The following is a 13,162-nucleotide window of genomic DNA, read 5'->3' on the forward strand; positions in this document are numbered from 1 at the left end:
CAACTATATCTCTTGTTGCTCAATGCTCATATGGACTCCTACTAGAAAGAGAAAGGGTGTGACCTGGAAGTCAAAGACGCAAGTAAATCTGTCCTTAAGTCAAACACTTCCAGCACTGGATCAAGCATGGCAGTGCTTTATTAGACACGGTGCTACTGGAATTGGTATGCCATTTCCTTCCTCCAACCTTGGAACTGACAAATGCAGTCAGTTATTATGAGACCTACCTACAGTTTAACTCAGAATCAGCACCACAGGGTAACTAGGTTCTTTTCACATGTAAAAATTATTGTCTTAGGTGAAAGATGTGATAGATGCCAGAAGAAAGCCCATGACCAACTGGGAGTATAATGTCGAACCTCTGGATTTGTTGTCTGACGTTTACCAACTTAGCCACCTAGTCACACATTCAAGTTATAACTATGAATAAATTACCCCATACACAAACAGGATTTACAGACTTTTTCTTCCTTATAATTATCCCCCCCCCCCCCCCCCCCACACACACACACACACACCAACACAAACAAAAAGGTTCATATACTAAAATAATGACAAGTCATGTAGTTTTGTTTCTGGTATATTTTAGCACCACAGGCTTTCAAAGTTACCATGTAACACATTTAACGTCAGTTTATAAAAGACGACAAAATACGGCTTTTGTTTAAATAAATAAATAAATAAATAAATCTGTTTGTATCCATATGTAGCCCTTAATTAAGGAAACTGATGATTGTAACGCCCATATTACATAATTTTTCTCCAACAGCTTCATAACATTCATTACAATTTGGTATTTCAATTACAGAGAACACTTACTACAATTCAATGTTATATCCAAAAGTTACATTACACATTTAAACATGTAACACATGGGAATAGTTTCCTCATTAACAACATGTATACACACAACCAAAATGAACAGCAAGTGTGGAATTTGTTCAAAAATACATACACAGCTTTAATATTAGTTTTTATATTTTGTTCCCACAAAACATAGACAATATACACATTAGGCCATAAGTATTTACATATGAATGTCCACGTACAAAGGTCTGATCTGAATTATGTCGGGGTTTATGATTTGAATTTCATTTTGTTATACACCACCCAACAATAAGACGTTTCCACAATACATTCAGGTTATTTATTTCACAGCTACTGGGCTTTATCTGAAGAGGGGAACAACAATAACTTCTTTCCACAGTACATTCATGTTATTTACTTCACAGCTACTGGGTTTTATCTGAAGAGGGAAACAACAACTTATGTCCACAATACATTCATGTTATTTATTTCACAACTACTGGGTTTTATCTGCACTGGGAAACAACAACAACTTCTTTCCGCAATACATTCATGTTACTTACAGCACAGCTACTGGGTTTCATATGAAGAGGGAGACACCTGATATAAAATAAATATGATCAGTTATCAATAGTTCAAAAGGAGACTAAAGAAACATTCACATATAATATGCTGATTTCTTTCAAAGTGCGGAAACACCACAAGAGAACCTTTGGTCAGAGATCGGCATTTGCACAAAATCTGCACATTGAAGGTGGCCTAGTACACAGCAGAGAATCAATATGTTGTAATTATTGAAGCAGATAGAATGATGGAATTTAAGATATGTTTGATAAAACAACTTTGAAGAAACTATTACATACAAATGATGCATATGACAACAGCTGAAAACTGAGGGATGAAACTGAATTTCGATTTATTATGTGGACAGATAAAATTATCTCACCAAGCAGCAGCAGCAGCAGATGAAACAAGTTGAACAATATAAAATTGTAAATACGCTAACTTCAAAAATCTGTGGATCCTTTCACTGGCAGGAGAGCAAAAAATGTTCAAGTGAGGGAGACTAGTACAGCTAAAGGGTACAGAAAAAAGCCAGTTTTATCTCTACACCTTAGTCTCTCTTCCTTTAACTTTTTTTCCCTCTTTTTCTAGAGTGAGGAGCCCTTGATATTGAGATCTAGTTGTCGTACATTGCTCTGTGTAGACCCTCTGTCCATAATATAAATAGTTACAGTTCACTGAACATTTTCATGGACAAACTGAAAGGTTAATAATAAAAATCTGGAAATGGAAATAATTTACTCCTCTGGCAGTGTCATGCATTAGGCAAAAATTAACTTTCTTGGAGAAGAAATTTAATGGAGGGTGAGAGAGAGAGAGAGAGAGAGAGAGAGAGAGAGAGAGAGAGAGAGAGAGAGAGAGAGAGAGAGAGAGAGAGAGAGGAGCGGGGGGGGGGGGGGGAGAGGGGGGGGGGAGAGAGAGGGGGGGGAGAGTGAGAGAGAGAGAGAGAGAGAGAGAGAGAGAGAGAGAGAGAGAGAGAGAGAGAAAATGTGTCATTCCCCTGTTAATTAAAAGGGTAACTGCTAGATAAATAATTGAAATAATTGCATAAAAGAAAAGAAAAAAAAAAAGGTATCAAGCATACCATATTCTCCCAACAGCATTCAGCGCTGTTGTTATTTTTATAAGGGAGTAATTAAAATATACATCTCCATCACTGTACTGTGCAACCACATAAGTTGGGAGATGTGTACAGAATTATGTCCATTTAGGTCACCAGAAGACTGCAATAATGTCTTCTTGGCATTATATGCCACAAGCATTCAGTTATTATTGTTGTTGTTAGTGTTCCTGTTAATATAATTTATAATTATCTCACTCTAATCATGAGCAAATGTTCTTCACCTCTTTTCCTTTCAGTACTTTTTCCATGTATGACAGTATTTTTACAATTCTGAAACAAATTCTCTCTTCATGCTTATTCTGTCTTCCTGTCTTCAACAATTGTTTTAAGAGCACATTTTTGAAAAGGGATCTTTAAACCAGATGAGCTATCAAATAACTATAGAACATTCATAACCTCATATCTTTCCCACATAATGGAAGTTATTGTTATATTTCCACTTGCTTTAAAGCTACTAACAGTTTTTAATAGGATACTGATATTATTACTAATTATCCATAAAAATGATACTCAGAATTCCTTTTGTGGTTCAATTGCTCAGATCTGAAGCACGGGACATTTGATATGCAAGAAATGCATTACAAATCAGCAAATAAAATAACACTGCCACTGGACAGACAGACATATGGAACAAACTTAGTAAATTGGACAGTACGAATAATATGATTTATAAAAACTTGTGTATCATGGCAACTTTTTAAAATGACAATCAAATGCAGAAAATGGAATGTAAAACTGTTGAACAAATCAACCCATAGATAAAAAATTTACAAAATTTTACATTATATATCTCACAGAACACACAGGTCATGATTCAAAGTGAACACACTGAACTACTTAAAAAACATCAGTGTTACAAGGCACAATAAAAATGGACAGTAAACAAAACCATTATACAAATATCAGTCGGGATACATGAAAAGAGATCATCAATCACAAGGCATAAATTTGAGATAATGCTTGATGTACAGGGTGACGACATATCCGTAGCCAAGCAGAATGTGTAATCATGACTGGCTCGGAAAAATGACAAAATGGTATCTCCACTATTTGTGGATGATAGATCAATGACTTCTTTCCATTTCCCAAACTTTACTATTCCAGTATCAAACATCCAATTGTAAAAGCAGTCTTCTTATTAAAAAAAACTTGTTACATATAAAAAATAAGTACAAAAGATTTGGTTGTAGATCATACGCCATACTGACAAATTTTCCATAACTATCACACTCAATTTTTTTCGGGGGAAGAGAGAACATATCCATATGTCATTATTAGCAGACACTAAGTACAAAAAACCAGCTTCATTATGAGGATTAATATCTACTGTGCGATTGTTCAACTTGATTTTCATCATTTGTGTTTGTGGTCAATGCAGACTGTTCTGCAGGGAGTGAGATCTGACGAGTAATTACTTTTGGGATCAGTGGTACTGACACTGCCGAGAGGCTGCCTGAACGATGCAGTTGATGGATGTGTGTGCTTAGAGCTTCTAGCTCATGACTTTCACTAATCGAAACATGAATTTGTGCAGCTGTACTTGATGTTGACAAAGTTGATTCTGACAGCATATTGTTATAAGAAGGAGCACCAGTATTACTTGGTTCACTGACTCCATCATCAGATTTTGTATTTACGGGTCTCCATATTTTGCTGCAAAACTTCCACATATCAGAGTACGAAAATTGCCCAAATCCATGTTGTGGCCCACAAACAGCCAATAATGATCCAAAGAAAAATGTTGAGTACACCCAACTTACAATCATAACTGCCACAAGAAATATGCCAATCTGTATGTAAGCCAATACTGATGACGGTAACATAAATGCTCCTGCTGCTGCTGTGGTAAGTGCTGCCATGGCAGTTGGCCCACTCATTCTTGACAGAGCAAAAGAAACTGCTGATACTCTGTCTTTTGCATCTGGGCACATTCGATAATGAACACCGTAATGTAAACTAAAATCAACTGCCAAACCAATTGCAACGGTTACAGCAACAGATTCCAGAATATTGAGTTTCCAACCCATAATCACCAATGAACTAACAGTAACTGATATTATAGCTGTTACAGTAATAACAGCATATAAGCTTACAAGAAGATTAAGAGTGACAAAAAGGATCACAGATAAGCTAATAGCCATGGACACCACAATTGCAACAAGTGTACCATTAGACAATGTCAACTGAAGATCATAAAAATCTAAATCACTTACAAACCACCCATTCTCCATTCCTGGAGGTGCAGTTGCTAACTGCTCTTGCATCCAACTTTCCACCTCATTGAAGAATTTATTCATTTCTGAAAAGGATAAGGAGAAAGAATGGACACTATCATATTCCACAACTACTGCTTGTATTTTATGTTGCTTTCCAGGGTCTGCAGAAAATTTTGGACCAGCCATACCTGGCATCAAAATTTCAACTGGTGTTTCATATAGACTTTTTATTGCGTGGACAATGCACAACTCAAATACCTCTCGTACATATGGAAACTGCTCTGTTTCACAGCACGGAGTCCTGTCAATATGACTAATAGGATCTTGGCAACGTCGCTGCATCCAAGAAATAAAAGATTCTATAAAACAATTTGGCAATAGTGGGCCTCTTGTTGACTGGTAAAATTGTTGCGCTCTTAAATTACGACAGAACTCTAGCAACCACACTTGGGACTCTGGAGCTCCGATGTCAAAAGTTGGATCAAATACCAGGTTTCCAAGAGACGCTGGATTGAGGTAATCACCATTATCTACTGGTAATATCCCCCACACAAAGCGCAATGGCAGTTTTGTGTTGATGCCCACCTGAAACAGAAAACATGGTTAAATGTTTTAATAGCATTAAAACATATAAAAATTGACCTGATTGTAAAGCATAACATAAAGCACACTAGTTTGGAAGACAGGAAGGTGAGCCAGGCCCAGATTGAACCTGCACAGTGGATTAACAACTGCGGCTGGTGCACCAGCTAGCCTCAATGAGGATTTTAGGCAGGTTCCAACACTTATTAAGGCAAATGCTGGACTGGTCCCAACTTTTCATCTCTCAAATCACAATACACAAAGAGTTAAAATATGGTCACCTACAGAATAAAGTTTACACCCAATTTACAGACAGGTGGCTCACACAACTTTCCTCCCTTAGATAACTGATGACTGTGGTGACAAGAAGTAAACAAAATAAATTTATCAAACTTTGAGTACAGCGAAGCCCTTAACTAGCCAGGGTAAATGCTAATGAAAAGAAGAAGAAGAAGAGGAAAATATATAACATTTAAATTAAAATAAAGAGGTGGGAAAAGTGGGAAGCGTGAAACAGAACACATACAACACAAATGTTGAGGACCTCATCAATGATTAACAAACAGCAGCAGAACTGCTGTGAATTATGTGATAGCAATTGACATTCATTAATATCCGTTCATCTTAACTGCCTCCTGATCAGTCATCAGTCCTACTGGAAATTTGAGAGATCATCATCTGTCCAAGAAAACATTCACCTATCTCGTCATCGTATGCTTAATGTGTGGATCAATGAGAAGTTAAAAACATAGCAGAGTACGGGGCGAGGTTTTAATATCTTGTCAACATCGAAGTCATTATACATAGAAAGCAAACAAGCTGAATTCGCAATATAACATTTGTATGAAATGATTATGAGAAACCATGAGAATCCTAAATAAGGATGGCCAGATGGAGAGTTGAGTACAGCCATTACTAATATGAGTGCAGAGCTTTAATCATTCTACCATTTCAGTCAATCATTGGCTCTTTAAACAAAACAATTACAGTAGTAACATCACACAGCTATAAAACTGAGTTAGTCTATGACTGTTAGCATGAACTTCAACTGCTGCCCAGAGTGAACTGTCCCACAATGTGCTAAAACAAATTTAAAGGGCAAAGAAAAATGATAAATGTAACTAAAATGTTTTGTTCAGTACAAGAACCACAAATGAGAGGATACCAGAAACAAGATTTGGCTTAAATAGTCATATAAAGAAGAGCAGTGAGTGTGCAACAGTGTGTATAAGTGGCCAAGAAAAACAAATTCCAGATTTTTCTCATTTTTATTGGTTAAAAATACACTTTTTCCTGGGTGAAATACTCTTTCTTGGGTGAAAATACATTTTTTTGTGTTAAGAGCCAATATAATTTCCCTCAGAGCTGCAAAACTTTTCACTCTTTTGAATGGTAAAGGTTTTATACAATGGCTTACAACTTCCCAGCACTTTAGAAAATGAAACCAAGCAAACAAACAACACATTTTGGAAAGATCTTTGATGCACAGCTACATGTACACTGTGTATTCCTGCATTATGAATGTAAATACAAATTCCACCAAATACAGTACGGTAGCTGCTGTAGCACGGAAATTGATATTGTGATGTGCTTTTGTCAGCCAATCTTAACTCATATCATGTGATCTCACCAGTCAATGACAGCAGATACTCAGAGCATAGGACATGTGATGTAGTCAGCCAGTAACAACATCACTGCTACGTCACACAAACACACAAGTAGGAAAAGTTACTGATTTAAATTAATGTACATGAAATATAGCTACAAGAAAAGCTAAGCGCCATTTATAATGTGGGTCCTCGAAAATTTTTTGCCGTTTTTTTCTGTGGGTGTGGTTAGGCAGAATCCTATGAGCACAGCTTAAATTGCAGCAGCTGAATATTTCTGACAATCCCAATTATAAATTTCACTGCTGTGCACTGAACATTTTGCGGGTTACTTGTAAGAATAGATGTTCCATTAAGCACTTTGACTTTCCCATAGAAAAGCCAATTATGCATGAAATTGTTCAAGAACTCACCTCACGTGATAATCATTATTGCATAATTGGTAATCTATGAAAGTACTGCAATAAATATGAAAGACTAACCTTGACGCTTGTTATTCTTTAGCTTGTGTTACCCTTTAAGCTATATCATATACAAATGTGCCAGTAAAATTTTAAATAGTGGCACAAATGTCTGGCCTTCTGAGCCTGAAATTTTTCTAAGTGCTTCGTCCTAAAAGTGTTGAGTTTTGAATGAGAGTCAAATGCTCCATGACATAAGAAATTCCTAATTCATCTTGTATAAAAGGCAACTTATTTTGAAAGTCAACCATCAGTCACAATATTTTCCCACTATCTGTTAGAAACGTAAACAGTTGTGACGTCACACCCATCAAAAGCAGTTAGTTGCAACGATGTATTGCATAGTCTCCATCCTAAATCATTTGACACATTTTGCTGTCAGCAGATGCTTGTGTGTGCACTGTGTTCTGTTGTAAATGACACATTTTATTTTCAACTAAAGTTTTATTTAGGTGCTATTCTCTCATTTATATTTTATTGCTGCAGTATTATCCTGTAGTAGCAGGCTAAAGCAAAATTATCTGCTAGACTGTGTCAGGTCTTAACAGTGAAAATTATAAAAATTTAACTAAAAACTAAAATTATGGAAAATTCTCATAGTTCTAAAAAAATCGTTTTTTTTTTCCGGATTTTTTAAATGAAAGAATTTCCATGCTTTTCTCAGATTTTCCAGCATGTGTACACTCTGTGAAATAATGGTCTGCATGCTTTCAATGTCTCCACTAAATAGCCTTGCCATATTTTTTGGGTATAACTCATGATTTATGACCATATTTTTTTGTCAAACCCAGCATGTATTTTTGAAATTTCTTAAAAGTTTTAACAGTGTACATATACATTAAACTTTAGTTATTCAGAGGCATTTTGCAGCAGACATGAATTTTTAAGAAAATTCTGAATTAATTTTAACATTTATCACATATTTAAAAGTCAATACTGGAAGTCTAGCAGTTTCTGCAGACCAAATTTCCAAATAATTGAAAAAAAAAAAAAAAAAAAAAAAAAAAAAAACTCTCAACTGAAGCAAATGTCCCAGGCAAAGACATTGTGAACTGGCCCATTTTAGAAATATTGAAAAATGAAATATCTGTCTTTGGTCACCTTAAAAATTGCCTCTTTGGCAGCATAGTAATTGTTATTCCCATCTTTGGTTTTAAAAAATTCTGATGAAGCAGTAGCATTAATAACACTCCTATGTTTAGCTGTTTTGCATGATCTTTAATATCACCTTTTCCTTTATGTACAACAGAAAATTCTCTGGTGCAATAAACTCATTCATTATTACTGTCATTAGACAGTTTCCAAAATTTGTATTCCTATTGCAGGTTAAAATTAAAACACACCTTTTGCAGATGTCTAAATGAAGAAACCAAAATATAAATAGGGATAAAATGATCAAACAGGTGTAGACAAGTACTTCAAGAAAACAACAAACACATATTCCATCCATTGTGTTGCCAAATGACTAAGTGAGGAATCTATAGCTACATAGATAAATTTGTCCATAAAAGTTTATGAGTTATACACCAAATATTCAACTTGATGCTCTGGTTAAATTGAACTCTCTGTTATAACCTTTGTCCTATGGGAGTCATACAGCATTATAGGAGAGGCTCCCTGCAGTTTGGAAAATATGGAGAGGAAACAGAGGCAAGTTGAACCTGTGAAATAGTTTTTGGGGTATGACTGGATTGCATAGTTGCTTGTGCCTGGTAGTTTTAACTTTTTTCACAATAATGAGCAAAAGTTTATTATTTCAGTTTTAGTCTCTGGTTAAAAATACATATTACTTGGTCAATTACAATGAAAGATAAATTAAGAGCATTCAGTTATCTGCTTACCTTGTTAATTCTTTCGAAAAGGAATTTCTCTGAGTAGTACAACTCATACTGTTCAAATGGATGGCTGCTGTCAAACAGCTGGAAGTCTCTTGTGTCTGGAAGACTAAAACGTGGCCACCAGAATACAATAACAACACTTATTAATGCCAAAATGCCTAACATTGTGAGCCACATGTATTTAAATTTCAAAACAACTGTAACGACCAGTTTGTCAAAAGACAAAAATCTTCCACCACAGGAACACACATTTTCTGATCTCAGCCACCGAAAGGGAAACCTAGATCTACAGCACCAGTATTCTGACACCACAACACTAGCAGGTAGCCAAGTAACCATCATCCCAAAATTTGCCAATGTTGCAGTTCCTGCAAAAATACTGAAACAAAAGACCACAAAAACATTAATGACATTTTAATACATTCCAAAGATAAATGTTCATTAAACAAGAATTCTCTAGAATCATGACTTCAACATAATGAAGTTTAGTCACAATAAAAACTAACACAATGCTCACCTAAAACACCTTATTGCTGTTATGTAGCTCACACATGAGGTATAAAAAGCAGCTGCAGTTGTAAGAGATGTTACGAACATTGATAGTGCCGCATTAGACAATGCTTCCTCCATTAATTTCACCACTGTCCAGCTGTTTCTCTCTGCTTTAATACATTGCCACATTTTGCAGAATATAAACGCATCGTCAGCTCCAATACCTGGAAGATACATCATTGTAGCTCACCATGAATAATACTGCAAAATTAAACACAATGCATTGCTACAATAAAGTAAATCTGTAAGTAAATTTGTAAGTACAAACTATAAAATCTGAAGTCTGCTCACATGGAAATCTTCATTGTTATAAAGTTGATTTTTTTGTGTGTTTTGCAGTGTTCAATCACTGTGGTGTATATGAATGATCTAGTATTGAACTCGGCTAACAGTCTATCTTCTTCTTCTTCTTCTTCTTCTTCTTCTTCTTGTTCATTTTTCACTTCAAGGTTTAAGCACCTGCATCTATCATTTACTGCACCAGGCAACAATGTACGTTGCTCGAGGTGCTAACCTACTCTCTGTTTGACTGTGCCTTAACAAGTGGGTAGCTGAAAGCCAATGTGGTAACACTGTAGAAGCATGTGCCAGATGCAAGCTGTTACTATTCAACCTGCCCCTGCCACTGCTAGGCAGCATGTCATTGGCCACGAGGTGGCGGCACAATCAAACATCAGAGGACAGCACCACACTGTGGCATGCATGCACGGTCAATGATCGACGCCATCACGGTTCACCAATAAACAAACAAACATCATATAACCCTGGAGCACAGAGTTCTCTCTCTCATTTACTTTTCTACATTCATCATAATAATTACTTGGACTATGCTCTCAGGAACTAATTGTGAATTGTATTGTGTACACTGTCCTGACTGTCCTCTGGAACCTGTATGAAATTTCATTGCTGTTCTCATTACAACTGTTAGATCTTTATTTTTTAGATTATGCTTTTAAGGTGCAAAAAAGCTATGGTCATAAATGCCCATTGTGTGGATTAGTGAAACGTAAAAACAGGAATTTAAATCAGCAGTAATGGGTGCGAAACTCAAGGAGGGAAACTAAAAACAGAAGGAAATCTTCGAAAAGTGCTATTGAAGGGTGGTTGTTTTCCCTGAAAATAAAGCTTCAGATGACCGATGTCTTCTCACTTACACTGATAAACTCAACGATACGATAAGCTGAGCGTGAGTCATCTGCTTAAAGGGGAAGATATATCAGGCGACAGCTGTAAACAGGCACGTAGCGGATTAAAATAGTCTAGTTAAAATTACCTCCTCCTGACGACTGGTGGGAAGAGGTCCAAGCACAGGGAAGAGGTTTTATGTCCCATAATTTATTATCCTGAAGTGCAGACCAATGTGTGTGCCATAAAAGAGCAACACAGCGGCATAAAACGCTCTACAGATTGGCAAAGGAAACCATGTGAAGGGATTCACAGAGATGCCCCCCAAGTGGAGCATGTGGAGGCAGTCCTAAATCAAGTGGACCAGAGGGTGGACGGAATAAAGAGCTTGGAGGTTGAGAAGAGAGCTGAGCGAATCCGAGCATATAATATACTGTACCTGCTGATGGCAACGGATGTATTGGACATCCTGGAGAACGGTGTAAAGCTCCACAGTAAAAACAGAATACTGGTCAGGAAGCCAAAATCTAATAGGGGTGCTGTCAATAATAGGCACTCCTGCCACCAAAGGTGACCTTGGAGATGTCAGTGTAAATAAATGTGGCATCCTCAATTTGTGCACATAGAGCACCAAATGGCCGACAATAAACTATAGGGGAGGTACTATCATTGGGAAGCTGACAAAGATCACGGAGAAAGCAGGTCCGGGGACAAAGCCAAAGCGGCGCCGTACTCCCATTTGTCAAGAAAGTTTTAGGAAATTGGAAGGAATGTGAATGTAGCAGCTGATGGAAGCAGACTCCTGGTGGTAGTAGAGAGGAAGGGCTGCATGCATACCCTAATTTCAAGGTGGTGTCGAAAAGAAGGGCATAGGTCAGATGAGCAGGCATGGAAGACAGATGACTAGTGTAACGACTCAGAAGGACAGCTCGGAGATTGGACAGCGGAGGTTCATCAGGCTCAGTGTAAGGGCTGTCCACGGGGCTAGTGTAAAAAGCTCTGGATGCTAAACACAATCCATGGTGGTGAACAGAATCTAGATGCCAAACAACAGACGGCCATGCAAAGGAGTAAACTATGTTTCCACAGTCCAATTTTGAGTGCACTAACATGTGATATAGGTGGAGGAGTACCACTCGGTCCACTCCCCAGGAGGTACCACTCAGAACACGGAGGGTGTTGAGGGAGCTCAGACAGTGACCCGAAAGATATGAAACATAGGAAGACCAACAAGTTTTCTGCCAAACCTAAGTCCCAAAAATTTGGCAATATCTGCGAAAGGAATGTCAACAGGGCCTAGATGTAGGGAAGGCAGATAAAACTCCTTATGACGCCAAAAATTTACACAGACAGTCTTACTGGGAGAAAATTGGAAGCCAGTTTCGATGCTCCACGACTATTGGCAATCGAGACATCCTTGAAGATGTCGTTCAAGAAGGCTGGTCCGTTGAGAGCTATAGTAGACTGTAAAATCATCAACAAAGAGGGATCGCAAAACATCGGGAAGGAGACTATCTATAATTGGATTTATGCTGATGGCAAATAGTACAACACTTAGAACGGAGCCCTGGGGCACCCCGTTTTCTTGGGAGAAAGTACGGGATAAAGTAGTGTTCACCCGCACCTTAAATGTGCACTCTGTCATAAATTCACGAATGGAAATGGGTAGCCGACCTTGAAAGCCCCATGAGAACAGTGTGTGTGAAGGAGGCCTGAAAATTGTTCAAAACGTAAGTGGAGAGAGCAACAACATGGTCAACTGCAGAACGATTCTTTCGGAAGCCACATTGGACACTTGTTAAAAGGTTTCAGGACTCCAGCCATCAGCCTAAATGGCGATCTACCATACGCCCCAAACCCTTACAAACACTACTTCTGAGAGAGATTGGGTGAGAGCTGGAGGGGAGATGTTTGACCTTTCCAGGTTTCGGAACAAGAATGATGATAACTTCCAGCCATCTTCTGGGAAAGGTACTGTCGAGCCAAAGTCTATTATAAAGGCGAAGGAGGTTGCACAGACTAGGGTATGATAGATGCAGCAACATTTGGATGTGGACACCATCCAGTCCTGGAGCACAAGAGCGAGGGAGGAGAGTGCATGTCTGAGTTCCCACATAGAAAAAACAGCATTATAGTTTTCGCGATCTTGAGAGGAAAAAGCAAGAGACTGCTTTTCTGCTACCAGTTTCTTTGAGAGAAAGTCTGGTGGGTAATTAGAAAAGCAAAGTGTCGACCCAATGAGTTAAAAAAGAGATTGCGGCCGGCTACACTAAGGTATCCTGCGTGA

At 37.7% G+C, this 13,162-nt stretch overlaps 1 protein-coding gene across 1 annotated transcript in view; it reads right to left on the bottom strand.

Moving 5' to 3' along the window:
• Positions 1-564: 564 nt before the first annotated feature.
• LOC126298673 (protein dispatched) overlaps positions 565-13,162 on the bottom strand; it is a 193,824-nt gene continuing 181,226 nt past the window's right edge. Inside the window, exons 10-12 of the mRNA XM_049990105.1 lie at positions 9,716-9,914; positions 9,202-9,577; positions 565-5,295 (exon numbers count right to left, since the gene is read on the bottom strand). Of these exons, the coding sequence (XP_049846062.1) occupies positions 3,811-5,295; positions 9,202-9,577; positions 9,716-9,914 (2,060 nt within the window). The 3' untranslated portion in view covers positions 565-3,810. The remainder of the gene's footprint in view (positions 5,296-9,201; positions 9,578-9,715; positions 9,915-13,162) is intronic.

Source organism: Schistocerca gregaria, chromosome X, assembly GCF_023897955.1.
Source record: "Schistocerca gregaria isolate iqSchGreg1 chromosome X, iqSchGreg1.2, whole genome shotgun sequence".
NCBI lineage: Eukaryota > Metazoa > Arthropoda > Insecta > Orthoptera > Acrididae > Schistocerca > Schistocerca gregaria.